The 23,804-nt window shown below is 36.4% G+C and overlaps 1 protein-coding gene across 1 annotated transcript in view; it reads right to left on the reverse strand.

Annotated features, from left to right (window-relative positions):
- Positions 1-23,804, reverse strand: part of LOC138143487 (probable small intestine urate exporter) — a 65,056-nt gene that overhangs the window by 34,421 nt on the left and 6,831 nt on the right. Inside the window, exons 2-5 of the mRNA XM_069064758.1 lie at positions 20,316-20,491; positions 16,509-16,742; positions 16,324-16,411; positions 15,961-16,047 (exon numbers count right to left, since the gene is read on the reverse strand). Coding sequence (XP_068920859.1) covers positions 15,961-16,047; positions 16,324-16,411; positions 16,509-16,742; positions 20,316-20,491 — 585 coding nt within the window. The remainder of the gene's footprint in view (positions 1-15,960; positions 16,048-16,323; positions 16,412-16,508; positions 16,743-20,315; positions 20,492-23,804) is intronic.

Consider the following 23,804-nt stretch of genomic DNA (forward strand, 5'->3'; position numbering starts at 1 on the left):
GAGTCTTGTAAAATGGTCATAATTAATGTCTATTATATGAAGAACCCATAGAATATGAGTACTACAGGATAGAGAAAGATGGAATGATAAAAAATTATGATCAGATAAAATATTTTTTAGAATTTCTGAAAAGTGTGTCACTTATGTGTGACAATGTCAATGATATGACCATCTGTGAGTGCAGCTGAGGTGGAAGGGAGAAGAAGGTCACAAGAATTTAGCAGATTCAGGAAATGGCAAGTTAGGCTACTGAGGGAGCATCAATATATGTGTTGAAGTCTGTTGAAGATATGACTTGGATGATAAATTTGGATTAAGAAACTCAAGAGAAAAAGTTTCTAAATAAAAACAGTAAAGGAAATTTGGAAGTTGATATTCAAAGCAAAGAAGATTTCAAATCCCCCAACCTATATACATACAAAAGAAAAATGTGTGGGAATATCTTTAACATATATCAAAGGATATCATGTGGCTCATAGGAAGGCCAAAATATATGCATAGCTAGCACATCATTCCCCTATTCCTCTCCAAGGGTGCTTTAATTCCTGCAAAGAGTTTGGGGCTGGATTCAGGAAACAAGATGGGGGAGTAAAAGTAGGGTCTCATCTGAGATCCCCTCAACTTCTCCAAATACCTGTAAAAATGACTCTAAACAAATTCTAAAGCAGCAGAACCCACAAAAAGACAGAATGAAACAAATTTCCAGTAGAAGACAACATGGAAGTTTGAGAGGATTGCAGTGGACTGAATCCCTGGCAGCTGTGGTAGTTCCCAGACTTCTCAACCCACAAACATCAAAGACAACTTAGAAGGTCAATAGGAAAGGTCATTCAGATGTGGGTGAGAGAGGAGCACAGCCCTGGCCCCAGCCCCACCCCATACAAGCAAACTAGAAGTAGGCCTTGGGAGTGACTGAATCAGAAGTGGCATTAGCTGCAGTGGTTTACAGAGCTGTCAGCTCACAGACAATAAGGGGATTGAGCAACTGGTTAGAAGGAGATTATAGGAGCCTCTTTGCTAGCACTGAGGCAAGGGTCTGTTGCTTTGCCCATACTTTGATCTGGGTGGCAGTCCTGGATGAGAGTTGCAGGGCAAGGAGGAGTCCTGACATAGCAGAACTTGTGGTAGTAGTGGGGAGGGAATTCTTACAGTTCCAGGACAGAAAACAGTGCTTGGGGTCACTCACAGAGCAAAATACAAGCCAGGAGAGGAGTAAACACCTCTCCTTAGATCATACCTCCGTGGAAGAACTGAAAACTTAGAGGTCCCTAGAAGTATCTTTGAAAACAGCTGCCCCAAACCCATGAAGTTTGGGATAGTACTCCCTCCCCCCTGGAAGTAGAGCTCTATTTTAATAAAGAGTTAAAAGTCAAATAACAGGCTGTGGAATTGAGTAAACAACAGAAAAAAAACAACTCATAGTATAGAAACTTAATTTGGTGACAAGAAAGATCAAAACACACACTCAGAAGAAGATAGCAAAGTCAAAGCTCCTATATCCAAAGCATCCAAGAAAAATGTGAATTGGTCTCAGGTAATGGAAGAGCTCATATAGGATTTTGGAAATCAAGTAAGAGAAGTAGAGGAAAAATTGGGAAGCAACTTTTGTTGCTTTTTTTCACTTTCTTTAATTTATTTTCCTTGCTTTTTGTCTCTTTTCTTTCATAACATGGCTATTATGGATATGTTTTGTATAACTACAAAATATAACCTATATGGAATTGTTTGCCTACTCAATGACATGAGGTGGGAAGGAAGATTTAGGAATTCAAAGTTTTAAAAAGAGACAGAGACAGAGAGACTCCAGTCTCACCAAAAGGAAGAAATCACCCAAAATTTTTAGTATGGGAAATAATTACACGATTGAAATGCTACATGTTGCCTTCTCATCAGTCCTTTTCTCCTTTCTGTAACCTGAAAAGGGATAGGCATTGTCCATCTTCTCTTTTGAAGTTTAAAGCCAGGAGGTCCTGAAGCCACTGAAGACCTCAAAGAGATTGTCTTGTTTTGTTTGTTTGCTTTGCTTTCTCTCCTTTTTTTTTGGTGGGGCATTGGGGTTAAGTGACTTGCCCAAGGTCACATGGCTAGTTTGTGTGTTGTGTCTGAGGCTGGATTTGAACTCAGGTCCTCCTGACTCCAGGGCCAGTGCTCTATTCACTGCGCCACCTAGTCACCCCCTTTCTTTCCTTTTCTACACTACTTTCCCCCAAAATTGGGGGAACTGATCTCCAACACTGAGAGTCTCATGCTAGTGAGCTTTGGAAAACATATGAAAGGTACCTGAAGAAATAATAGAAAATAAGAAGTCAAGTCAGTTTTGGTGTCTACTAGGCACTACATAATGGTCTAAACAGTTTTTAGGTATATTTTTGAAAACAAATTAATTGACAGAATTTAGAGAAATCACAAAGTGATTGAAACAAATAAATGTTGAAAACAAGGATGAAGTCTCTTTGTGTATAGAAGATCATGAACTAGTCATTATATTGGATGTAACTGGAAACTTAAAAAAAAAAGATAAAGGAAAACCCAAAATTCAGAGGTCACTCAACACCCTCTTTACCAAATTGTCCAACATAAGTTAGGCCAAGCATATTAAGTAAAGACCTGCTTTTTGAATTAGCAATGAAGAAGCTCAGAAGTTAACCAGAAAAGGCATTAGAAAGTGAGAAAGTGCTATATATTTTCAGATGTTTAAATTGGTACTTTAGGATAAAATTCTAAACCTGTGCCACAAGAACTACAGTATTTTCTCTATTACCACAAAAGTAATTCTTTGTTTGTAGCTGTATTCACTTACCTCTACAGTGTGCTTACTTTTTAGAAAAAAAAAAGTCTTTCTTTCCCAACTGCATGTCAAGACAATTTTACTATTAATTTTTACAAGATTTTTTTGAGTTCCAAATTTTTCTCCCTGCCTCCCTTCTTCCCCCTCTTTCTAAAATGGTAGTTAATTTGATATAGGTTATACATGTGATTAATAACTATGCATTTCCCTTCTTCTTATTTTCCCCAGTAGCCCTAAAACTTGTCTGCTTACCTGGCAGGTAGGTGTCCCACCCTGTGGTCAAAATACTATATCTACATATCTATGTCTATGTAATATATGTATATATATATATATATGTATATATATACATATATATAACTTATATCTATCTGTTTGTCTTTCTGTCTATATATCTGTCTGTCCGTATGATTACACAAAACTTCTGCAAAGATGATCCCACTAACCATCAGTACAAGGAATGAGTGCACATAGATAGCCAATATAAAATCCAGTAGACCTGAAAGATGAATAGCTCTTGTTGCAAGAAAACTCAACAGGTATCCCATCCACGTAGCAGCTCTGACTGAAGCAAGACTAGCAAGTGAAGGCCAGCTTACTGAAGTTGGAGTCAATTTTTTTTTTTCTGGAGTGGTTACAGTGAAGGGGAGTGCAGTGAAGCTGGTATGGTTTTGAAATAAAAATTAACCTAGTCAATAAGCTTGTATGCCTTCTGTAATAATGCTAATGGAATCTAAAGATCTTCCATTACCCTTTGTATTGGCAAATAAGCAGGTACTTATCACCTTGTTTCAAGTTAATACCTTGTTTAGGCTATTTAATTAACAAAGAAGTAGTTAACACTTTGGGAGGAAGTTGCTGATCTAACAGGAAGGGGCAAAACAGGGAGGAGCTATACCATATATAAGGAAGAGCACAAGCTGAACAGTCAGAGTTTCCTAAAGTAAGCATCATGGAGGCAGGACACTGCTGCTGGACTAAACACTGAACTGAGAATTGAAAAGAACTGAAAAGAGTAATGAAAATTGAGAACTGAGAGAATTTCTTGGAGCAAGCCATGAGGATGCTGAATAAAGTAATTTTGATTTTGAGAATGGAACTTACAGTGCTGAAGACTTCAGAGGGCCAGCTGGAACTGCTGAGGACTTCTAAGGGTCAGCAGGAGCTGCAGAAGACTGAGGAGGCATGGCTGTGATGCCAGTACTTTGGACAAATGTTGTTCTGACCTTGTTCATGTGTATGAATGTTCTTGTGGCTTTGTTAAGCCTTGTCTTCCCAGGAACAGAGACTGTGAAGGATTTCAGATGGACTGGACACTGCGAGCCCCAATGTGGATCAGGAACTGCACTGAGAACTACACAAGTAGCTGGTATCTGTCTGCCTTTGAACTCAGGTGGCAGTTGGTTAGATTTGGGCAGGACCTGGGACATTGAAAGACAAACCATGGGAGCTGAAAGCCTGCCCTGAGTCAAGATGAAAAGAACTCTCTGTGAGCACTGAGTAGTGACTGAGTCACAACTGATGAAATAGGATACTGAGTAGTGACTGATGGAATTGCAATTTACTTGTGACCTAGGGGTGGACAGGCTGCATATTTTCTACTGCCCCTTAACAGAGTACTGAGTAATGGCTGATATTGTAAATTAATTACAGCCCATGAGTGGAGAACTTTCACTATTGTACTTTGTGTCTCTTAAAGAGGCCTTGCCTCCTTAAGGATGAGTGAGTTAAGGATTAAGGAAGCTCTCCTCCTTAAGAGTGATTGAATTAAGGATGATTGAATGATTGAGTTACTAAATGATTGTATTTTGTTGAAAACTGTGTGACCACTTTGGTGGAAACTATGTGGCCATTTTAATGATAAGTTGATTAGTTGTGACATGATGAATGCTGTATTTTGATTTTCTGTGGTAAGTTGCAACATTGTGAATTCTGTACCTTGATTTTCTGTTAATATTTTGTTCTGATTTGTTATTGAATAAATAGAGATTTTGCTATATTATGTAGTCAGAGCCTTGAAAGCTGTTCACAGAAGCAGTCCTCTGGAAAGCTGCCTGTGCAAGGCTTTACATGTACCAAAAACAGTGAATGATAGACTCATTACAATGGGATTGCCATTTGCAGGAAAATGCCATGCCACCATCATCAGCACCTATGCTCCCACCATGAGTAACAATGATAAGGTCAAAGAAAAATTTACCTGGAGGCCCTTAGCATCAAAGTGCCAAAAGAGGACAAGTTTATCATTCTAGCTGACTTTAATGCTAGACAAGGCTCAGACTACCAGACATGGCAGGGAGTCCTCAGGAGGAATGGAGTTGGAAACAGAAACAGCGATGGTCACTTACTACTGAAGACTGGTGAGTCTCATTCCTTTCTCATCACCAACACTGTCTTCCATTTGCCTAAATGTAATAAAACTTCATAGATACACCCTCACAGACATTTAATAGACTGAGATTATAAGGAGAAGAGATAGACAGGATGAGAGACATATGAAGGCAATGAGTGGCAGAGTGCTGGACTGATCATAGATTTATCCTCTCCGAGCTAAATATTCACCTTCAACAAAAGCAGCAGCCCCAAGACAAAATCACTACCAAAACAATTAATGTCTACAAATTGGAGTGCTTCTCTGAGCAGGAACAGTTGTTTTCTAACTTAGAAGGAAAATTGAGCCAACACACAGCTGGCAACAGTGGAGCATAATAGGAGTAAGCAGCTTTAAAAGATTTGGTGTACAGAGCTGCATTTTTTTTCATCAGTCAGAACACTTGGAAACTTCAAAACTGGTTTGATGAAAATGAGGGGGAAATTCAGAAGCTGCTAAATGAAAAATTAGGGTTTATCAGCAGTATTGTTCATCTGTCTATTAGAAGGCAACATTTAAATCCACCAAAAGTAAAGTATAAGTGGAGCTTAGGGTAATGCAGAATTCTTGGCTCAGTAAGAAGGCAGATGATATTCATTTTTATGCTGATAGTAACAATCCAAAACATTTTTGATATCCTGAAGGCTATTTATAGGTGAAAGATTTATGGTACATCTCAGACACTCAATATTGATGGAACATCATTGATTAATGATAAGGACATGATCCTAGAGAGATGGGGAGAACACTTACATAGTGTTCTTCACAGACCATCATCAGTCAATGCTGAAATCATTGACTGTTTACCTCAGGTTGAAAGGAATCCCTCACTAGTGAAGTTCCAACTGAAGAAGAGATTTTGCATGCCATTAGGCTCCTTTCCTGTGGCAAAACACCTGGTTCTGATTCTATTCCAGCTGAGATTTATAAGATAGGAAGGGGGGGGTGTCCATTGCTCATATAAAAGCTGACTGAAATTTTCCAAGTTATATGGCAAAAGGAGGCTCTTCCCCAGAAGTTTGTTGTCCATATCTATAAAGGTAAAGGAAAAAGATTGACCTGTGACAGTCACAGGAGGGTCTCTCTCTTTTAGTCATTACTGGAAATATTCTTGCCATAGTTCTTCTTAATGGACTGATCCTTTACATGGAAGATGGTGATCTACCTCATAGGTAGTTTGGCGTCAGAAAATTCTAAGAGCAGAACAGAGGAGCCAAGATGGCAGAATGGAAGCAGGAACTTTTCTAAGCTCCTCCATAAATTCTATCATTAACATTTAAGAAGTGAATATGAATGGATTTTAGAGTGACAGAATCCATTGGGAGATGGAGCTTGGCAGATTCCTAGCCCAGGAAACTACCCACATAGGTTTGAGCAGGGGGAGCACAGACAACATGGGGGCTGCACCAGCACAGACCTGAGAACAGACTACAGTGTAGTACGAACCCCAGCCAGCTGACTCACCCACCCCAAGGGTGATAAATAGATGAGTCACTGCAGGACAGAGGATTCGTTTGAGCTGGGTAAGAGAAAGTGCAGGGCCTGCAGTAGCAACTGCAGCTTTTCCTGCAGCAGCAACTAACAGCCCACAGCCTGGATTTTTAAAAATCACCTACCTAAACTTCCATGAGTCAAGATGGCAGAGTAAACCCTAACTGCTCTGATTCCCCCTCCCTCACTCAGAAAACCCAGACATAAATGTCCCACCCAGTGTCAAATACTGAAATAGTGGAAACAGCCTCAGGCTTGGGAGTCCTAGAGGAAAGTTGTAAAGGAAGCAGTACAGAGTCTGAAGTGAAGGGCAGGAGGGATCCCAACAATCCCCACCTCAGATGACCAGCAGGAGATTTCCAAAGCCCAGGGGGGTGGAGCCAACAAGTGCTAACAACAGATGCCCAGGTGTGCCTTAGCACCACCAGGGGAATCCACAGACACCAGTACCATCTGCCACCAAACACTGAGCCTGCCTGATCTTTAGTCCAGGTACACAGAGGTGGAAACCTGAAGTGGCCAGACCACCCCTCCCCCACAGTTTACTCTGTGAGCCTCAGGATAACTCAAAGGAAACACTGAGAGTCCTGGCCTTGGCCTCAGTCTAGACATGCAGAGACTACAGCACACAAAGTCAACAACAAGGCCTTTAGGTCTCAGCCTGAGAAGTGCAGTCAAGTAATAGGCAATCAAAATGGGTAAGAAGGAAGCTGAGAAATCAAAAGCAAGTAAAAATGACCCAATCTTATTATAGCAAGCAATAACAACCAAATAAAGAGGACAACATGGACTCTATACTCACACCTGGGACCAAAGAAGGAAACATGAACTTGTCTCAAGCTCCAAAAAGCCTTCTTGGAGGAGCTCAAGAAAGATTTTAAAAGCCAAATTAGAGAGGTAGAAGATAATTTAAATCTACACTGACCAAATTGAAAAAAAATCTCACTGAATAAAACAAATCCTTCAAAAGTAAAATTTATGATCTGGGACAGGAGGTTCAAAATCTAACTGGAGAAAATACCTCCCTAAAAATGAAATCTGAACATATGGTAAAGGAGTTTCAAAAACTAACCAAAGAAAATAATTCACTAAAAATCAGAATAGTCAAATCAAAGCTAAGGACCCTATGATGCATCAAGAATTAGTCAAACAAAACATAAAGATTGAAAAATTAAAAGAAAGTGTAAAATATCTCACTGGAAAAATAACTGACCTGGAGAACAGGTCCAGGAACAATAATGTAAGAATTACTGATCTACCAGAAAGCCATGATGAAAAAAGCAACCTGGACAACCTACTCCAAGAGAATGTCAAAGAAAACTGCTCTGAGGTCCTAGAATCAGAGGGGAAAATAGTTATTGAAAGAATTCACTGGACTCCTCCTGAAACAGATACCAAATTGAAAACTGCAAGAATTATAGTAGCCCAATTCCAGAATTACAAAGTCAAGGAAAAAATGCTGCAAACAGAAAAAAAGAAACAATTCAAATATTGTGGAACTACAGTCAGGACTACACAGGATGAAGTAGCTTCTACATTAAAAGATCAGAGGGATTGGAATTTGATATTTTGTAGGCAAAAAAAAAGGCAAAAGAGCTAGGACTGCAACCAAGGATCAACTACCCAGCAAAATTGAGCATAACCTTTCAGGAAAGGAGATGGTCATTTAATGAAATAAGGGACTTCCAGACTTTCCTGATGAAAAAGCCAGAGTTCAATGGAAAATTTGATCTCCAGATACAAGACTCAAGACAGACAAAAAAAGTAAACAAGGAAAACACACACATATGTACATAACTTGTGATTCAAGAAGAGCAAACTGTTTACATCCCTATATGAGAATCTGATACCTGTCAGTATTGAAATTTATATAATTATCACATTTAAAAGGGATATACATAGATAGAGGGTGTGGGTATAAATGAACTAATCTGATGATAAAAAAAAACCTTATTAAGGGGTACAAAAAGAATGGAATGGAAGAAAAGGGAAGGATGAGGCAGAAAAAGGTAAATTATGCCACACTAAGAGGCATAAAACTTACTATAGTAGAGGGGAAAAAGGGAGAGAGATGAACATCACATGAACTTTATTCACATTGCTTCTGGCTCAAGGAGGGATCAACATAATCAGTAAAGTTTAGGATTCTAAAATGAAAAAAAAATGCAAAAACTCATTATAATAAAAGTAAAGGAAGGAGAGAGAGGAGCACTGTATGAAGTTTACGGACGGAATAACATACTCCATTAAATATAAAAATCTATTGTGCCCTACAGGCAGTAGGAGGGTAAAGGGGGTGGGAAAGGGGGAAGGTGGTTAGAAGAGAGGGAAATAATAGTAAGGGGGAAGGGGAGCTAAAGGGGGGGCCGGTCACACAAAGGGAATACTGAGGGGGGTAGTAGTGAAAAGGAAAACCCTTAAGGAGGGGAATGGAGAAGGAAAAAACTAAAACATAAACAGAGGAGGGAATAGGATGGAGGGAAAGACCTGATAGTAATCATAACTGTGAATGTGAATGGGATGAACTCTTTGATAAAACAGAGGTGGATAGTAGAATGGATTAAAAACCACATTCCTACAATATGCTGTCTACAAAAAACACCTTTGAAACAAGGGGATACACACAGTGTAAAGGTAAAAGTCCAGAGTAGAATATATTACGCTTCACCCAAAGTAAAAAAAAAAAAAAGGAAGAGTAGCAGCAATCCTTATCTCAGATAAAGTAAAATAAAAAATGCATCTTATTAAAAGAAATAAGGAAGGAAAATATAAGGCATTATTGAGAATGAAGAAATAGTATTGGTTAACATATGTTCACCAAACAGTATAGGATCCAAATTCTTAGAGGAGAAGTTAAGGGAATTAGAGGAAAAAATAGATAGCAAAACTATACCAGTGAGGGAGCTCAATCTCCCCCTTTCTGAACTTGATAAATTTAACCTCAAAATAAACAAGAAAGAAGTTAAGGAGGCAAATAGAAATTTATCAAGGCTAGATATGATAGATCTCTGGAGAAAAGTGAATGGGGATAGAAAGGAATATACCTTTTTTCTCCATGGTACATGGCACAAACACAAAAATCAACCATGTACTAGGGTATAAAAACCTCACAATTCAGTACAGAAAGGCAGAAATATTAATGTATCCTCAGATTATGATGCAATAAAAATCATATGTAACAAAGGGCCATGGAAAGATATATTAAAAACTAATTGGAGGGGCAGCCAGGTAGCACAGCGAGTAAGCCTGGAGATTGAATCCCGGGGTCAGACACTCAGCACTACACCCAAAAATAACTGGCTGTGTAACCTTGAGCAAGTTACTTAACCTCAATTGCTTAGGGGCGGCCAGGTGGCTCAGAGAGTAAGAACACCGGCTCCAGTGTTGGGATTACCTGGAGATCGAATCCTGGGCTCAGACACTCAGCACTACACCCAAAAATAACTGGCTGTGTAACCTTGAGCAAGTTACTTAACCCTGATTGCTTAAAAAAAAAACTAATTGGAAACTAAACAATTTAATCCTAAAGAATGAGTGGGTCAAACAAGAAATTATAGAAACCATCAGTAACTTCATTTAAGAGAATGACAATAATGAGACAACATACAAAAACTTGTGGGATGCAGCAAAGGCAGTTCTTAGGGGAAGTTTTATATTCTTGAATGCACACATGAATTAATTAGAGAAAATGGACCTCAATAAATTGGGCATACAATTGAAAAAGCTAGAAAAAGAACAAATTGAAAATCCCCAATTAAATACTAAATTAGAAATACTGTAAACCAAAGGAGAGATTAACAAAATTGAAATTAAGAAAACTATTGAATTAATAAATAAAACTAACAGCTGGTATTATGAAAAAAACAATAAAATTGATAGACCTTTAGTCAATATGATAAAAAACAAGAAAACCAAATTATGAGTATCAAAAATGAAAGGATGAATCTACCTCCAATGAAGAGGAAATTAAAAAAAATAATTAGGACTTATTTTGTTCAATTCTATGCACATAAATTTGACAATGTTAGTGAAATGGATGGATATTTATGAAAATTAAATTGCCCAGATTAACTGAAGAAGAAATAAATTAGTTAAATAACCCCATCTTAGAAAAAGAAATCAAACAAGCCATCATTGAACTCCCTAGGAAAAAGTCTCCAGTGCCAGATGGATTTACTAGCAAATTCTATCAAACATTTAAAGTACCATCGATTCCAATACTCTAGAAACTATTTGGGAAAATTGGTGGAGTCCAACCAAATTTGTTTTATGACCCAAATATGGTACAGATACCTAAATCAGGAAGAGACAAAATGGAGAAAGAATATTATAGACCAATTTCCTTCATGAATATAGATGCAAACATTTTAAATAAAATATTACCAAAAATACTACAGCAACATATCGCAAGAATAATATACTTTGATCAGGTAGGATTTATTCCAGGAATGCAAGGGTGGTTCAGTATTAGGAAAATTATCAGTATCATTGATCACATCAATAATAAAACTAGCAAAAACCATGTGATTATCTCAATAGATGCAGAAAAGGCTTTGACAATATACAACATCCATTCCTATTTAAAATACTAGAAATTATAGGAATAAATGGAGCCTTCCTTAAAATAATAGCTAGCATCTATTTAAAGCCATCAGCAAGTATTATATGTAATGGGGATATGCTAGAAGCATTTCCAATAAGATCAGGGGTGAAACAAGGATGTCCCCTATCTCCCCTCTTATTCAATTTGGTACTAGAAATGTTAGCAGTAGCAATTAGAGAAGAAAAAGAAATCAAAGGAATCAAATTAGGAAAAGAAGAGACTAAGCTATCATTCTTTGCAGATGATATGATGATATACTTAGAGAACCCTAGAGAATCAAGTAAAAAAGAAATACTTGAGACAATAAATAAATTTGGCAAAGTTTCAGGATATAAAATAAACCCTATAAATCCTCAGCATTCCTATATATTTCTAACAAAACCCAACAGCAAGAGATAGAAAGAGATATCCAATTTAAAGTTGCTGTGGATATTATAAAATATCTGGGAATCTATGTGACAAAACAAACCCAGGACCTATATGAACACAACTACATAACACCTTTTCCACAAATAAAGTAAAATCTAAATAATTGGGAAAACATCAGTCGTGTGTGGCTGGGTGGAGTTAATATAATAAAAACGACAATTTTACCTAAATTAAATTACTTATTTAGTGTCATACCAGTAAGTCTTATAGAGCTAGAAAAAATAGTAACAAAATTCATCTGGAAAAATGAAAGGTCCAGAATATCAAGGGAATTAATGAAAAGAAATATTAGTGAAGGAGGACTAGCCATACCAGACTTTAATCTGTACCATAAAGCAGCAATCATCAAAAATACTTGGTACTGGCTGAGGAATAGAGTAGTGTATCAACGGAATAGATTAGGTACATAAGACTCAGCAGTTAATTACTATAGTAATCCATTGTTTGATAAACCCAAAGACCCCAGCTTTTGGTATAAGAACTCACTATTTGTCAAAAACTGCTGGGGAAACTGGAATATAGTATGACAGAAACTGGGCAAACACCAATATCTGACACCATATACTAAAATCAAGTCTAAATGGGTGCATGATCTAGGTATAAAGCCTTCTATTGTAAGCAATCTGGAAAAGCAAGGAATCATTTACCTTTCAGATGTTTGGAGAAGATTTTAATGACCAAACAAAAATTGGAGAGCATTATAAAATGCAATGTGGATAACTTTGATTACATTAAATTGAAAAGTTTCTGTACAAACAAAGCCAATATAATCAAGATTAAGAGGAAAAATGGGAATTTTTACAACCACTGTCTCTGATAAAGGCCTCATTTCTAAAATATACAGACAACTGAGTCAAATCTATAAGAATACAAGTCATCCCCCAGTTGATAAAGGATCAAATGATACGAATAGTCAGTTTTCAGAGGAAGAAATTAAAGATATCTATAAGCATATGAAAAAAATGCTCTAAATCACTATTTATTAGAGAAAAGAAAATCAAAACAACTCTCAGGCACCACATCTCACTGACCTGATTGTCTAAGATGACAAAAAAGGAAAATGACAAATGCTGGAGAGGACGTAGAAAAATTTGAACACTAATGCATTGTTGGTGGAGTTGTGAACTGATTCAACCATTCTGGAGAGCAATCTGGAACTATGCTCAAAGGGCTATAAATAATTGCATACCCTTTGACCCAGTAATTCCATTTCTAGGGTTGTATCCCAAAAAGATTATTGAAGTGGGAGGAAGACCCATATGTACAAAAATATTTATAGCAGCTCTTTGTGTGGTGGCAAATAATTGAAAATTAAGGGGATGCCAATCAATTAGGGAATGGCTAAACAAGTTGTGCTATATGAATGTAATGGAATACTATTGTGCTATAAGAAACGAGGAGCAGATGGACTTCATATTTACCTGGAAAGTCTTATACAAACTGATGTTGAGTTAAAAGAGCAGAACCAGGAGAAATTTGAACACATTTACAGATAAAACATATGTGTGATGACTAATGCTGATAGACTGTGCTCCTCTCAGCAATGTAACAATTTAAGACAACTCCAAAAGACTCATGATGGAAAGGGCTATACACATCCAGAGGGGGTAAAAAAAAACACAACAATTATAGAGTCTGAATGCAATTTGAAGCAAACTACCCACTCTCTCTCTTTTTTCTTCTATGTTGTCCATTCTTTCTCATTGTTCATTTCATTGGTTATAAGGCTTCTTTATAACTTGATTAATGTTTAATGTGAAGGTATTTGTAAAACCTATATCTGATTACATGCTGCCATGGTGGGGGTGGGGGCAAGGAGAAGAATGGGGAGAAATTGGAACTCAAGGGATTGTAGATCTGTATATTGTAAACTAAAAGTAAATAAATAAATTTAATAAAAAAAGATTCTGAAGCTCACCTGGAAGATGAGGCACTATATACTGAAGTTCTTTCTTGAGCTGAACCATCAAGCATCCAGACACTACTGCAGAGAGTTCAACTCTGATGGGCTGACCACATTGTTTGAATATCAAGTATACTTTTCTCTAAAAGACTATTTTATGAAGAACTTACTCAAGGCATGAACTCATACAAAGGTCAGAAGAAGTTGTACATGGACTCTCTAAAGGTCTCTGTGAAGAACTTTGGAATGGATTATGAAACATGGAAGACATTGGAACAGGATCACCCAGCATGGCATACCTGTACTGAAGAAGGCCACGTGTTCTATGAACAAAGCAGAATTGTAGTAGTTCATGCAGTGGGATGTGTAAATTTAGAAATATCTCTATTCCAAATGTTCATATAACCTAATTGTGCCTGACTTGTGGTAGACCTTTTGAGTTTGTGTTTGTCTGATCAACCACAGTTGAACACATTATACGCTAACCCTAACATAGTGGTTTCATTTTTTTCTTTTCAAGCATGAAGGACAAAACTACTGTATTTCATTCCCATTTTGTTCATTTTCCTCAATGCGTTTTCTAAGCCTTTCTATGTGTTGATATTTTACATTTCTTTTCAAAGATTTAGAATAGTATTTAGAAGAAAAAGAGCAAATCATCAACAACTTTCACAATAGTTTTCATTCATTAATAGAGGACAATTAAGATATTTGAAAAATTATGTTTCATATGTTTCTGTCAAAACCATGAAGCCTCAGACTATTATAGTTTATTATACATTGCATGAATTAAAAACTTAAAAATAACAACATTTACTAAGTGTTTACTACATGCAAACCCCTCCTTGGAAGGAAAGTTTGGCAAAGCATAATAAATAGCAGAAACAGAAAAATAAAAAGCAGAGAAATCATCTTGCCAATAATGGTCCATATAATCAAAACAATGTTTTGTCCTTTTGCAATGTATAGCTGTGATAAGGAAATCAATGTTTTTGAATTGTGTTGCTATAGAAAATTTTTAAGTGTCTCAGAGAGCAAGGAGATCAAATCTATCACTACTTAAAGAAACAAATTTAGAAATTATTCACTGGAAAGTTAAATACTGAAGCTGAAACTTAAATACTTTGGCCACATGAGAAGATGGGACTGATTGGCAAAGGTCCTGACATTGGGCAAAGTTGAACGCAAAAGGGAAAGGGGATGGCAGAGGATGAGATGAACAGATAATATCAGAAATAATGAACATAAGCTCAGACAGACTTAGAGATTAGGGGATAGAAGGGCCTGGTATGCTATGGCCAAGAGGTCACAAGGAGTTAGACAAAAGTGAATGATTGAATATCATCATCATTGCATGGAAAACACTGTGTTCAGCAATAGGAATAGAATTGGAAAACAAGATAATTCTCTGTTCTTAAGTTACATTCTCATAGCAGGAAATAATACCTATTAGAGGTTTCAACTGCAAGTCACATAGAAAGGTCCTATGGTCCTTAGGGTATAGTGGCAAAGCAGATGGTAATACACCTTTTACTGATATTTCCACTGATGAAACCATTTGACAGTACTTGGATTTTGGCAGTGAAAAATTTCTCATTGGGGTTTTTAGTAGTTGTGGCTCCTTGAGAAGGCAGGGGCTTTAGCACCTACAGAAGTAACTGCCAGACAAAAACTCCAAGAATTGCTATAAATGGCTAAATGCCTATGAAGGCTGATTAAAATCCAAACTTTCAATCAAATTTAGGAAACAAATACAAAAAAAAAATGTCAATCAAATTTAGGAAACAAAAATAAATAAAAAATTATTTTTATGAACCAGCAAAGGTCTAGTAGAAGGAACACTGGATCCATAGTCATGATCTGGGTTCCAGTCTCCATTCTACCAAGAAATCGCTGTGTGCTTTTTTGGGGAAAAAATAATTTCTCTTTGTTCAGTTTCCTCATTTGTAAACTGAAGGAACTGAATAAGATTTCCAAGGTCACTGTCAGTCCTTATGACCTCTGACCTTTTCATATAGGATAATTCAAAACATAACTTTAGATGTCCAAGGGAATAATGGTGATAATGATAACTATAACTAGTGTTTATCTAGAGCTTTAAAGTTTGAAAGGCATTTTACACATAATGTTTCATTTTTAGCTTCACAATAACACTTATAAGTAGATTATATTGTTAACCCTGTTTTACAGATGAGATAACTAAGAAAGACTTAAGTTGAGTGACTTAGCCAGGGCCATGTAGCTGGTAAATTTTTAGGGCATGTATTTCAACTTAAGACTTCTGGACTCTAGGCAGAATGCTTCTTCTACTGTTTCACTTAGCCAATATCAGCTGTGAAAATGAAAAATCTTGAAGATATAAAGAAATAACTTACCAAAAATATACAAGATATATGGCCAACCTAGAGAATAAGAGATGAGTCCACCCACAAGGAATATTGTGAAGTTTCCAAGGACTGCACCTGATTTTAAGATACAGAATAAGTTGTGAGTTTTAGTATTGCAAGTAAAAGATTACGTGATCAACTGTGGAACATCTTTCATGGGGAGGAAAATGAGTAACTAGTGTTTTTAAATATCACAACATTGAGATTAACCTAGGAAAAGTCCCCAAATAGGTATACTTTGGGATTCAGGATGCTAAATTTAAGGCTCTTTTGTTCTACTGACCTAGACATGGAATACAGAGTTGGAGGGGATAAGAATGTAATGCAGCTTCTGTAATTATGGGTTCTTACCAGATACAGGAAATGCTGAGAGTAGGTTACGTTCTGTGAGGGGAGCCCATTTTTTCCAAAAAGAAGGTATAGCTGCTGCTGTAAGTGCCTAGAGTGAAAATAAGTATTATTATAGTCTTTGATCTCTAAATGGAATTGGATAATTTTGTATTCTTCTTGGTATCACTTAGAAAGTATGTTGTTACCAGAAAGATGCCTTGCATTACCCGAGTCAGTATGGTCCAAAGGATTCCCTGAGCTGCAGCAAATGGAGTTAAAATGGTCAGAAGGGAATTCATCCCCAAACCAATTACTAATAATTTCTTTGTTCCAAGTATTCCACTTAAATAGCCACTTGGGATGGATGCGAATAGATTACCATAGAAGCAAGAACTAAGGATTATTCCCTGGATTTCTGGACTCCAGGCATAGGTTGGAACCTGTAAGGCATGAAAAGTTCATTTATTATGGTTCCCTTATGGAAGAATGAGCAGTTCAGTCAATGCTTGAGAGTGCACAATAGAATAACAAGAGAGGTAGAAGAGAAGCAGTAAGGTTTAGGAGAAAGAGTAATGGATTTGGAATATGGGAAACAAATTCAAATACCATCTCTGCTATTTAATACTTACCATAGGTCAGACTAAATGACTTTTGATGCACCTCCATATCTGAGATTCTGTGATATTCTGATACCTATGTGACCATGGTTAAATCATATTTCTGTGGCTTAGTCTCTTCATCTGTAAAATGAGCAGGTTAGACTACATGATTCTAAAGGCTCCCTTACAGCTCTAAATCTGTGTATTATCCCCATTCAAACCTTCATCCACCCAGGGGAACACACATATCTATAAGACCTACTTCACCATTCCTTTCAAAATGACTACATAGACAAAGAGAAGGAAATATAAGAAGCAAGGTGAAAGAAGAGGACAAAAAGGAGAGAAGGAAGACAGAGAATGGAGTTGTGATAGACATTTTATATTTACATTTGGTTGCTTTCTATGTGTTACTGTTTGGGGAGTGTGCCTATCTAGTTATGCAATCTCTGAGTCAATGATACATATAGTATATTTCAAAACATAACTTTACATGTCCAAGAGAATAACCATGATAATGATGACAAATCGTAGGCATTTTCTTAGTATAATTCCAATTTGTTCCCACAATAATAGATTGGTGTATGCCTGTCTTTTGGGGTATGCACTGATAGGGTATCACTGCTGTAAATAAATGGAATGACTTTATACATTTAAGAATATAAAATATTCATATTCTTTGAATATATGTGTGTATAAACAAGAAAATATTTTTTTAAGTCGACCCAAGATCATTATTAAAATTTAAAAAAGAGTATTCTGGGAAAATGGTAGAGTAGGTCAGAAAATTCTAAACTCTCTAGATTTCCTCCAAAAGTAAGATAAAGTAGTGCCTTAGGGCAAATGTAGAGCAGTAAAAATAAAAAAGAGTTGGGCCAGAACAGTGATCCTTCTGGTACAACTGAAAGAGAATGGAATAAAAATCCCAGGACGAAGTTTTGGTCCCCTGGAAGGGTAAACACCTCCAGGTGAGTTCTGCTGAAACAGCAAACAGCCCAAGTCCTAGAGATAACCAGGTTGAAAGATAGCCTGGGCCCCAGCCACAGGAATTTTCACCTCCTGTACAGTGTGGGGAGTTGTGCATCTGAGCAGGAGAAGATTAAGGGAACCTTTGCTGATAAGGGATGCCAAATCTAGCACTGCTGCTGAGACATGGACTGGGTGAGAAGGAACCAGCATAAGCCAGGTGAGTGCAGAAGTAGCAGGGTGAGGATCTTGCTGATTGTGGACACTTACAGGAGGGTGGAGTCCTTAGTTTAAATTCCAGGCCACCGGAGAAATTAAAGGAGCACCTAAGGCCAGAAGAACCATCCCCTATACCCAAGGACTAGAGGTAATTACAACAAATTGCTACAAATTAAAAATAAAATATCCAGCAAAGGAGAAAGGACCAAAACATAAAAAAAAGTTACTACGAGAATAGAGAAAACCACAGATTGTCTTCAGAGGAGGAAATTGAAGGAAAAACAAAGCCTCTCCAATCCCAAAGAGTAATGTAAAAAGGTCACTTGCCCAAAAAGAACTCATAGAAGAGCTTTAATAAGGTTTTAAAAATTAAATGAGAGAGATAGAGGAAAAATAAAAAAATAAGAACAATCCAAGAAAAATTAGATTATGAAAAGAAAGTCATCCAGCTGGAAAAGGAGATTAAGAATATTAAGGAAGAAAATGACTCCCTAAAAATTAGAATTGGGTAAAGGGAAGCCAGCAAAGTTATGTGATCAAGAAATAACAAAACAAAATATAAAGGATAAAAAATAATGAAGAGAATGTGAAATATCTTATAAGAAAAGAACAACTGATGTGGAGAAGAGATCAAGAAAAGAAAACATAAAAATAATAAGATTACCTGAAAGCTATGATCAAAAAGATGTTTTGATAAAATAATACAAGAAGTAATTATAGAAACCTGTCTTTTAAGTGTTAGAACAAGAGGGGAAAGTAGAAATAGAAAAAAAAAGCCACTGATCACTACCTGAAAGAGATCCTGTGAGGAAAATCTGCAGGGATATCACAGCTAGATTCTGAAGCCCCAAGCTCCAGAAGAAAATACTATGGGCAATAAGAAAAAAAAACAATTTAAATATGGTGGAGGAACAATTAGAATCACACAAGACCTAACAGCAGCTACACTAAAAGATCAGAGGTCATAAAACGCTATGTATTGAAGAGCCAGAGAACTAGGGTTGCAGCCAAAGATATTAATACCCAGTAAAGTTAAGCACAATTTTGAGTGAAAAAAATATTCAATGAATTGCCCAACTTTTAGGATTTTATTTCAAAAAGATCTTAAATCAATAGAAAGTCTGATATACAAAATGTAAGAGAAATATAAGGTAAACATCGAAGACTAATTACAAGGAATTCATTAAAGACAGACTTGAATTTATATAGGAGGAAATGTAAATCATATGTTTAGGATTGTTATTAATAATCATGTATTTTGAAAGAAATATTGTGTTAGAGTTTAGCATGATATGATGCTAAAAAAGCACATCATCTAGGAAAAAGTGGGGCGGGGAAGAGTAATTATCTTTTACAAATGAGGTGTAAAAGGAAGAACTGACAGGAATTAGATGAGGGAGGAAGGGTTTTAGTTCTGGAACCCTACTCTCATCAGGAATTAATTGAAAAGGGAAAAATTATCTGTCTATCTATCTATCTATCTATCTATCTATCTATCTATCTATCTATCTATCTGTCTGTCTGTCTGTCTGTCTGTCTGTCTGTCTGTCTATCTATCTATCTATCTGTCTGTCTGTCATTCGTCTGTCCGTCCATGCATCCATCTGTCTCTGTCTGTCTGTCTATCTATCTATCTGTCTGTCTGTCTGTCTGTCTATCTATCATCAGGAGGGCATAAATGTCTTCTAAATTGAGAAAGAAATAAAAGGCCAAGGGGGTTGGGAGGGTGAAAGGATAAGAAAGGGATATTTGGTGGTGGCAGATGTGGGGTAGGTTAAGCATTAAGAAAACAAGGTAGTGGGTAGAAATAAATTAGAGGAGTCAGGAGGAATAAAAAAGAAGAGATACAAACATTAAGTCCTTACTAATACCCACAGACAGTAGAAATCTCTGCTTTATCTGATAATAAATTCAATAGTATAGCAAAATACTTTGACAACTTTAAAGTCCTAGTTAAATATGTTATTATTGATATCGCTATCTCATATATCTTTGCAATCTGGTTCATTATTATTTTATTTTGAAGTATATTTACAAATGCGTTATGTTTTGTGTCTCCACTAGTATATAAGCTTTTTGAAGAAAGGTAGCATATTACATTTATATTTGTAGAACCTCTAGGATACTACATAGCATATTACATACATTAGGTGATTAATAAATGTTTGCTGAATGAATGCATAATGATGAATCAAAGAAAGAAGAATGTTGGACTAGTCATCAACTTACCCCTGCATTTGACAAGTGCTTGGAATTCCCCTCAGTGGAAAAATTGGACGAGTCAGGCAGGTTTGTGTTATTTACCATGGATAGAATGGCAATGCTCAGACATCCTTGTTGGGACAGGATTGTCCAGGTACATAAGGACAAGATAAATGCCAACTGATATCTCACCAAGCAGAACCCTTGGATCAAAACAATAGTAATAAAATATGAACAGAGATTAATTTTTCTTTTCTTTTTAACAAAACATAACTCATGCATGCCTTCATAGGAGCAATACTTTTTCTGTTTAGTGCTATATGGATTTGGGTGGGCATTCGGAAGCTAGATGGTGCAGTGGATATATTCTTAGACCTGGAGTTAAGAAGACCTGAATCCAAATCTAGCCTCAGATATTTATTAGCTATGGCACCTTAATTAAGTCACTTAATCTTTGTTTTCCCATATTTACATGTTTAAAATGGAGAAAATAATAGGACTTAATTCCCAGGATTTTTGTGAGGACAAAATAATGCATTTAAAATGCTTTACCTTCTAGGAGTCAAGATGGTGAAGGAAGCAAGAAATTGCACTAACCTTCCCATATTCACTTACAACCACAAAAGAGCACCTCAGAATGCATACTGAAAGGGCAGAACTAGCAAAAAGATGGGGTGAAACAATATTTGTACTTTGTAAAATGTGTATAAACATTGTACACGGCAACAGCAACATTGTGCAATGATTAACTGTGATAGACTTAGCTCTTCTCAGCAGCACAACAATCCAAATCAATTCCAAAAGTCTTGTGATGGAAAATGATAGCATCCATAGAAAGAACCATGGAGTCTAAATGCAGATTGTAGTATGTTATTTTCCATTTTTTTCTTTTTTGTGTTTTTTCCTTTTGTTCTGATTCTTTTTTCACTACATGATCAATGTAGAAATACATTTAACACTCATACATATAAAACTTACATTAGCTTGCTATCTTAGTGAGGAAGGAAGAAGAGGAAGAAAAATGTGGAACTCAAAATTTTACAAAAAATAATGTTGAAAACAATCCTTACATGTAATTAGAAAAAATATTAAGATAAAGTGCTCGTTTTTTTTTCCTTTATGATATTATTTTACAAGTTGTTTTCCTGGTTCAACTTATCTCACTATATACTAATTCATGCAGTTTTCCCCAGATCCCTCTGAAATTTTTCTTTTTACTATAGCACAATATTATTACAATGTATTAATATACCATAATTTGTTTAATCATTCTTCCATAAATGGTACTACCTTGGATTCCAGTAATTTGCTAGTACCAAATATTTCTATATTTTAAATTTTTCTAGGTGTATATGGATCCTTTTCTTTTCTTCAATGCTTTATTAACTTCTGATTTACATCATTTGTTTCTGCCAGATTTTGAGTTACAAATTTTCTCCCCATTTTTCCCCTACACACTGCCTCCAAATAGCAGTCCCACAGGATATCCCCTCCTCCAATCTGCTCTCTCCCATATTTTCTCCCATACCCCTTTCTATATTTCCAGGGGATCTCTATGCCTCAGTGCCTGTATATCTTATTTCCCAATTACATGAAAGATGGTATTAATAATAGTATATATATATATATATACATACATACATACACACATACATATATATATATATTTGAATATTTGATTTTAAAACTTTCAATTCCAGATTCATTCCCTTCCTTCCTTGTCACCCACTCTTACTGGGAAGATACTCAGTTCAGTATAGGTTGTACATGTGTGGCTAATACAAAACAATAACATAATAGATATATTGTAAAAGACTGACTATATTTCCCTCCCTCCTATCCCACCTCCCACTTCTTCTATTCTCTACTTTGATCCCGTCTATTTTCAAAAGTGAGTGCTTCCAACTTCCCTCCCCACCAGCCTACCCTGCCTTCCCTCATACCCCCTCTCATCCCGTTTACCCCCTATTCTCCTGGAGGGTGAGATACCCTATTTAGTATGAATTTCACTACCTCCTCAAGCCAAATTCAATGGGAATAAGGTTGACCCATTCCCTTTTGCTTTCCTATTTTTCCCCTCCATTGTAACCATTTTCCCTTGCCTCTTCTGTATGAGATAGCTTACCCTAATCTGTCTCTCCCCATCTCCTCACATTATATTCCTCTCACTTCTTAATTTCACCTTTTAAGTATCATTCCTTTCTGTTAAATTGGTCCTGTGCCCTCTATCTATGTATACCTGTAAACATATATACACACATTCATATGCCTATATATCCTCATATATAGACAAATATATATATATATATATATATATATACATATATATATATATATATATATTTCTAATCCCTTCAACTACTGAGAAAAAGTTTCATAAGTTACAATTATTGGTTTTCCATGTAGGAATGTTAATAATTCAACTTTGATAAGTTCCTTATGATTCCTTTTCCCTGTTTACCTTCTCATGCTAATCTTGTTTCTTGTAGCTGAATGTCAAATTTTCTATTCAACTCTGGTTTTTTCAGCAAGAATGCTTGAAAGTCCTCTATTCCACTGAATGACCATATTTTCCCCTGAAACATAATACTCAGTTTTGCTGGGTAGGTGACTCTTGGTTTTAATCCCAGCTCCTTTGCCCTCCGGAATATCATATTCCAAGCCCTTTGATCCCTCAGTGTAGAAGCTGCCAGATGCTGGGTTATCCTGATTGTGTTTCCACAATATTCAAATTGTTTCCTCCTGGCTGCTTGTAATATTCTTTCCTTAATCTGGGAATTCCAGAACCTGGCTATAATATTCCTAGGAGTTTTCTTTTTTGGAGGTGATCGGTGGATTCTTTCAACCTCTATTTTTCCCTCTTTTTCTAAAACATCAGGGAAGTTTTCTTTGAGAACTTCCTGGAAGATGATTTCTAGGTTCTTACTTTGGTCATGGTTTTCAGGCAGTCCAATAATTTTTAAATTATCTCTCCTGGATCTATTTTCCAGGTCAGTGGTTTTTCCCATGAGATATTTCACATTGCCTTTTATTCTTTCATTTGTTTGGATCTGTTTAACAGCATCTTGATTTCTCATAAAGTCATTAACTTCCATTTGCTCCAATCTGATTTTGAAGCAATGATTCTCCCCATTGAAATTTTGAGATTCTTTTTCCATCTGGCAAATTCGGCTTTTTAAGGCATTCTTCTCCTCGTTGCCTTTTTGGGCCTCCTTTGCCATTTGAGTCATTCTCTTTTTTAAGGTATTATTTTCCTCAGTCAAGCTGTTGAATCTCATTTCATAATTTTCTTGCATTGTTCTACTTCCTCTTCCAGTTTTTCCTCCACTTCTCTTATTTGGTTTTCAAAATCTTTCTTAAGGTCCTCTATAGCCTGTAACCAGTTTGTGTTTTCCTTTGAAGCTTTTGGTGCGGGAGTTCTGACTTCACTGTTTTCCTCCTGTTCCATGCCTTGCTCCTTTTTGTCCCTAAAATAGTAGTGTATTGTTGGAATCTTCTGTCTGCTTTGTTTCCTTT

This window comes from Petaurus breviceps, unplaced genomic scaffold (assembly GCF_028583685.1).
Source record: "Petaurus breviceps papuanus isolate PSGF00001 unplaced genomic scaffold, PetGlider_PUasm1.0 90639, whole genome shotgun sequence".
In the NCBI taxonomy this organism is placed as follows: domain Eukaryota; kingdom Metazoa; phylum Chordata; class Mammalia; order Diprotodontia; family Petauridae; genus Petaurus; species Petaurus breviceps.